This window comes from Lotus japonicus, unplaced genomic scaffold (assembly GCF_012489685.1).
Source record: "Lotus japonicus ecotype B-129 unplaced genomic scaffold, LjGifu_v1.2 AP026983.1".
Lineage (NCBI taxonomy): Eukaryota > Viridiplantae > Streptophyta > Magnoliopsida > Fabales > Fabaceae > Lotus > Lotus japonicus.
This window is the reverse complement of record NW_026645414.1, coordinates 299,717-306,461: the sequence shown is the minus strand read 5'-3', so window position 1 is coordinate 306,461 and position 6,745 is coordinate 299,717. Positions and strand designations below refer to the sequence as shown.

General features: G+C 30.7%; 1 protein-coding gene across 1 annotated transcript; it reads right to left on the bottom strand.

Moving 5' to 3' along the window:
- Nucleotides 1–310: 310 nt before the first annotated feature.
- On the bottom strand, nt 311–5,492 carry LOC130727320 (polygalacturonase-like). Its single transcript, XM_057578427.1, has 9 exons — nt 5,064–5,492; nt 4,250–4,375; nt 3,586–3,753; nt 3,312–3,332; nt 2,660–2,867; nt 2,456–2,537; nt 1,428–1,536; nt 1,189–1,305; nt 311–628 (listed from the first exon to the last, which is right to left on the bottom strand). The coding sequence occupies exons 1-9, from the start codon at nt 5,469–5,471 to the stop codon at nt 407–409; spliced, it is 1,461 nt and encodes a 486-aa protein (XP_057434410.1). The 5' UTR covers nt 5,472–5,492; the 3' UTR covers nt 311–406.
- Nucleotides 5,493–6,745: the final 1,253 nt, after the last annotated feature.

Sequence of the window (6,745 nt, the reverse complement as noted above, 5' to 3'; positions counted from 1 at the left end):
GATTGTAAACAAATTTAACCATGCTAAGTTTCACAATCTCGCTGTTGATTTATTAAAGAACATTAAATTTATTAAGATACTTGACATGGTGATCAATTTTTTTTATAATTGAGACAATCTTTGCGCAAAGATATATACATATAATTTGCGAAATTACAAAACTAAAAATAATGAGTAAACTTCATTTATTGAATATGGTACAAATATTATACATATTAGTAGTACGTAGTTTTCTTTCACAATCATTTATGTGAAGAATCAAGCTACAATTCAATCAAATTTATTGGTTGGGCATATGTACAAAGCAATTACTAATTAAACATGTATCATGTATCCTTCTATTATTTCATATACTTGAGGTTTTATTTTTCCATGCAGCATTTAGTGCCTGTTCTATTTCTTGTTTCTATGTGCTACAACGAGGGCTAACATCTCCTCGGTAGGACAATTTAACATCGTTGCATGAAGCCTTGGCCTCTCCTTCACCTTCAAGTTGCAGGTTTATGTTCTGCAATACTATCCCCTCGCATGGAGAGTTCTCGCTGCAATCAAATTGCACAGCCACATCAGATGCACTTGTGCCTTTTATGTTCTGGTACATCACATTACGAATCTGAACCGCGGAGTTCTGCAAGGACATTAATTAACCAATCATACACATTATTTAGATTAGATATGTACATATATAAAATAGGAGTTGCAACCCAAGATATATTTTGGGTAAAAGTACTAGTTTCTTTTACAAGAGGAAATATAAAAGCACTTTAGCTTAAGTGAATATAATAATATTTTGACATATGTTCAAATTAGTTAGATTTCCTTTTTCTACTGTTCGGTGTCCATATTATAAGTGTAAAAAATCTTACAAAAGTGAGATGTGAAAAGTGGTCACCACTGTTTACTAGTTTACCTATCACCACTGGGCACTATATTATGATCATCTCAACATGTAATTTGGGCAATTTTATGTAATAGAAAAGTATTAGAAGTTGATCATGTATAATATTTTTTTTTCACATTGTGCTGATTTTCCTGTTTTAAAATAGACAAAATCAAATCCATAACAAATTTCTCTACACTTTGTTAAAATACATTTTTCGGTTTTAAGGTAGACAAAATCAAATACATAACAAATTTCTCTAGTAGTAGCAAAACGTTGCAAGCAATAGCTGAAGTTTCTTCAATTACCTGTTTTTCGCACGGATTCGCTTGGTCACAATAGTTTTGATCTATTATTATGGGGTTGGTCACATTGTCCATTTGAATATTCTTAAACTTGATGTTGCTTGCACTTCCTGACCCTCCCTGCCAATATATATAGTCCAAAATGGGATTTGAGCATTGAATAATTACATGTACAGATATTATTAAGTGGGTTGGGCCAAGGAGGCTAAAATTATTCATTAAAAGTTTTAAAAATAAATTACCTGCCATGTTTTAATTCTTACTCCATTTGTGGTTCCAACAAATTTAGCTCCGTTCACTGTTATTCCTGAAACAAATTCCTTTGAATTTCCAGCTCCTAAGCTTCCGATGCTGAGATTATTGTTTCAAAAAATAAAAACAAATTTTAAATGAATCATTAACATGTATAACAGGTTTTAACAATAATTAATTCTTAATTAAATTGGATGTGTATACAGGTAGGAACCGTGGATGAGCCACATGGATGCCCAATGCGGCCATGGCCCCCCAAATTTTTTATCGTTTATTATTGTAGCATTGGATATTCATTATATGTATAGAAAAAATTAGATTGTAGATGTGTACGTGCACCCCTAACTTTTCTTTTTCACCTTAAAAAAAACCTTTTCTTTTTCAAAAACAAAATTTATTGAAATTAAAAACTAGGTGTAATTTTGCACCCCTTAGCAATTGGTGCACATTAGGGGACCCTATAAAAACTATAAGAATAACTTCCTCGTAAAAATGCGTGTACAATGAGTGATATAAGACCCAAATGACATCATTAATTCCATCCGCACCCTTGGTTAGCAAAATATAATCTGTAAAAGAATTATCTTTCCGCAAACATGAACCACCCTACGCAATTTTAGTTTTTTTTACTAGCCCCTACACAATTAACTAAAGACATCAAACAATCAATGTGATTAAACTCTTGCAAAAGTTTTCAATGTTGCTTATCACCATTCAGTGTCTAATCCACAGACAATGAAGAATCACTATCAATAATAACATTTTGGAAATTAAATTGGTGACAGAACATTAAAACATGCAATATACCTGCACTTCTACTTCATAAGCATGCTGCACGAGCGTACGCTGCACGCGCACAAACATACGCCACATACCACACGCACGGGCACAGAGAGAGATTTTTTTCATGTTGTACTTAAAATTCTATATGCTCTTTGATCTTGACCCCTTAATACAAAATTAATTATGGCTCCGGGTAGGAAAAGAAGGTATTTGTATGGAAGTTTAAAGAAATTACCTAATACCATGGCCTGGTCCACAGGTTATGTCTGTGGCTTGTAAATTCCTGGATCCACTTACAATTGATATACAATCATCTCCTGCAAAATTTTAACTGAAAGTTGAAACCAAAGAGTGTTGAAGAAAGAGAAACCTAGCTATAAAACTTTCGTTATCAATTTTTTTTTACTATTCTCATAAAATAGGAAATGAGTTAAATTACCAGTTCCAATATTGGAGCTTGAGATTTGGATGTTTTGTGTATTTGTGACGTGAATTCCATCAGTGTTTGGACTCTCGCCTGGTGCTGTCACAGTGAGATCAGAAACTTTAACACCCTGGGAATCCTGGAACGAAACATGAATTTGCTGGCCATTCTTTATCGTCAAATCCCCAACTACTAAGTTGCGGCATTTGTAAAATGTCAGCGTCTACAAAAGTAAACACTTATTTCATTTACACTTTATTAAAAGTGAAAATGGAAACTGAAAATGCAGTGAAAGTTCCTGTATATGTAAGAATTGATTTTAAGTAAATTTTCCATGCACTCTTGTGATTATTGTCCTTTCATAACATTAACATATTAATAATTGTTTAGTGTGATAATGTTATTTCACGACAAATAATAATAATATTGAGCTTTGAAAACCTTTAATTAATACGAGAAAGTTTTTTTTAAGTAAAAACTTATATTAAATGTGTAGTCGATATTATAAACGACTCAACAAAATGAGCATAATTCACTTCAATAATATATAATAAAGCCTGAAAACAAATTACTTTGGTACACTCAACAAAGCACGAGAGAGTTAGCCATGATTTTAAAAGAAAATGCATGGTTGATAGAAACAATATTGTAAGAGAGCAAGACATACCGTAGGGGCATTCTTGCAAGGCTGCAAAATGGAGAAACGTTAAAGAATGGTTAGCGATTATGATTTTGTGTTAAAAAAACATAAATAAGAAATTGTGTTTTCGTATATGAAAATGATCGCTGGACACCACTTTTATGGTAACACTTGTAATATTTACAATTTGTAGTAATTTCTGACCATCTTGTATGACAAGCGCAATTTTTATGTATCGCCCGCTCGTGTCACCGCAAAAATGGTGTGAGCGAATAGTATGTAACACTTTCGGATAACTTACAAGCTTTTTGTTCCTTTTGCATGAGTTTTGCCACCATATGTTTCCATTTCCATTGATGGTTCCACCACCATTGACAGATAGTTTCCGAACGCTGTCAAACATAAGCCAGTGTGCGGGGTCTTCACTGTAATCAGATGGGTTATCTGATGCCAGAAGGGTTCCAGAGATCTAAAAATAAAATTCATATATAAAAAATATCACATGGTTATTATATATCTAAGCTACTCCTTTAAATGTCCAACAATTATAAGTTTAATTAAGGTATTTGTTGTGGTACCCAAAATGAGTTAAATTAGTTGTAAAAACTTATATATACGTTCAAAAGTTCGATTTTATTATATCATAGTAATGTAGTACTCTATTGCCAGAGATCGAAATTTGTTTGTTGTGTTTGTTAACATTTATTCTTCCGTCAAATATGGTTATTTGACGCGCATCGCCACCATGCATCATCGTTCGTCTTCACTACTCATCCGTTTTTCATTAAAAAATGAATTATATGAAATAGAGTTAATTGAAAAGTAAAATAAAATTTAAAAATGTAAAATTTACGTTGAACAACATAGTCATAATCTATTAAATAACTTAATGTGGGTATCACCCCAAAAAAATATTATGAGTACCACGAAATTTGCACAAAATTAATATATAATTCTTAGCTAACCTGGACTGCGGTGTTGGATTTGCAAGGGCCAGAGAATGTGATTGGCTTGAGAAGATAATTCTTCTTTGGCACCACAAGAATTGCTCCACTAGATGAGCATGCTACTTGCCAAGCCTTCTTGAATGCCTGAAATAACCCATATATTATGAGTACAAATATTGTGATTTAATTTTCTTAAATTGCTAGACACAACTATTTCAGATAGGATTTTGTTAAAAACCGATCCATCATAAATCATTCTTTTATTTGTTATAAAATAAAATTTCTATGCTGGATTTCACCCATAAATTATATTTTTAATATGATAAAAAATATACTCAGTATAAGTTCTTATAAGTTCTTTAAAATATGCTGTTAATGTTTTAAAAAAATTGATCAACTCATAAACCATATTTTTATAACTAACATTTAATACACATATATTATTTATAATGTGCTCTAGAGAAGACTTTTAAAATAGAATATTGTTATTTCAATCCACTCATAAGCCCACGACGCAACACCATCAATAGAGTTAATTTTGACAAATCAAAATTTCAAATAATGTATTAAAAAAAATGATGCCCAACATTAAAACTTGAAATTGCGTTGGTTGTGCAAAGTCGTGCGTTTTATGGTTGTGTAAAAAACCATTTCCCTTAAAAAAAAGTATTACGGAAAATTCATTTTAACTTGTGAACCATATTTTTGTTAGTCCACACCACAAAACACAACTATTATATATCTTCCAAGTAAAATAAAAAAATTGAAAAAATAAATAAATAAAGGTTATATAAGTAATATTAGTTTGGGTTTGATGCATATATATACATACTTGTGTATCATCAGTGTGACCATCTCCTTCAGCTCCATAATCATTGACGTTAACCGTTTTAAGCGAAGAAGTGTCACCCAACTTTTCTGAACTCCTCAATCTCAACATATTATCTGTTGTTTGCTTGATGAAGCCCTTAAATGTTGTCCCACCATCATCAATGTTAGGCGAATCCTCAACAATTGAACTAAGTGGGTCCTCTTGCAAGGAGCTACAACAAGCAACAAAAGAAATTAGGATGATAAGGTATGAGAGATATCTGTGGAGGGTCATCATAACTTTTTTCTTTTTGTGCTTCAATGATGAGAATAAATGTTCTTTGAAAGTTGGAGAATGCTGGTTGAGGAAAATGACTATGGCTAGTTTAATTAGCTTGGTATGGAATTGATGAGGAGGGGGCTTGTGCATGTAGTATTTATAGGCAAAGATGTGGGCTTTTAATTTGTTCTTTATCCACATAGGTTATTATGGTATGGAGCGATATGAGAGATTGAGACGAAAGGATCTGTCGGGCACAGTCTGACTTTGGTTCCATGCTAACTTGTTTCCGGTTGTTTAATTACTATTCTATTCATGCAGCACATGAATTGATTATGGTCCTCAATATTAACAATTGATTACCATTAATCGTACTAAGGATACGCATGACACAACTAGCTAAAAAGTTAATTTAAAAGTTGAAAGTTTAAAATTGGTGGAAGATTAATAGTTGAAATTTGAAAAAATATGATTGAATAAAATGTTTGATTAAACTGATTGTTGTACGTACAAACTGAAATTGTAAAATAACATTATATACTTGTATAATTCTTTTCATGTTTAACATTATTTTGTTTACACATCAAAACTCATATGATATTAGTATTATAATAATTACAACTTTAAATATTTTAATTTAGTTCAAATCATTTATATTTATTTTCATATTTTTATCAAATTAAATAGAATAAAATAAATAATTTTATAGTTTAATTTAATAAAATAAACTTATATTTTTCTAAATTAACAAAATAATTTTTAGAATTTTATAGTAAACATTGAATAGTAATTATTTCAAAATAAAAATATTTAGGGTTTAGTGTTTTTAATAAACATAAAAAGGGTAATGATGGAATTTTAATAAAGATGATAAAGATAAAAATAAGAATAAATTTAATATGCATATTTTATTATGCTGTGCTTTCAAGGAGGAGGGGGTTATGTTCCTGACATGTTTTTTCATTGTCTTTTGCTTCTTTCTTACTACTTTATCTTTCTTCCTCTTTGTATTGGGTTGAAGTACCCCTTGTACTTCATTCAATATATTCATTTGGCTTATCAAAAAAAAAAAAGAATAAATTTAATAAGCTTTAAGCTTTAAAATATACCTCAAGTAGCTAGCTTATTAAAAAGGTAATGGCACTTAAGTTTAGAGCATCATTGGCTTATTCAATTATTGGCTTATCAAAAAAAAAAAAAACTTAAGTTTAGAGCATCATTTTGTGTGATGTGCATTTTTGAAGCTTTAAGTGCTACCGACATTGATGAGCAGTCTTTTAGGATTGCATTGTGACTCTGATCACATTACTTCCATAAATCATTTTTCAAAAACATCATTTAGAATCGAACTTTTGATTAAATTAAATTTTGAAGAGTTAACTTTGTACCAACTCTACTGAATATTGTTGGTACATTATATATAT

What these genes read in the sequence shown, in the direction of transcription:
- LOC130727320 (XM_057578427.1), bottom strand. Translation starts at nt 5,471, where the DNA reads ATGCACAAGCCCCCTCCTCATCAATTCCATACCAAGCTAATTAAACTA. An exon ending in AATCCAACACCGCAGTCCAG is followed by an intron (nt 3,754 to 4,249) that starts GTTAGCTAAGAA and finishes TTTTATTTTTAG; the next exon opens with ATCTCTGGAACCCTTCTGGC. An exon ending in GGACCAGGCCATGGTATTAG is followed by an intron (nt 1,537 to 2,455) that starts GTAATTTCTTTA and finishes CAATAATCTCAG; the next exon opens with CATCGGAAGCTTAGGAGCTG.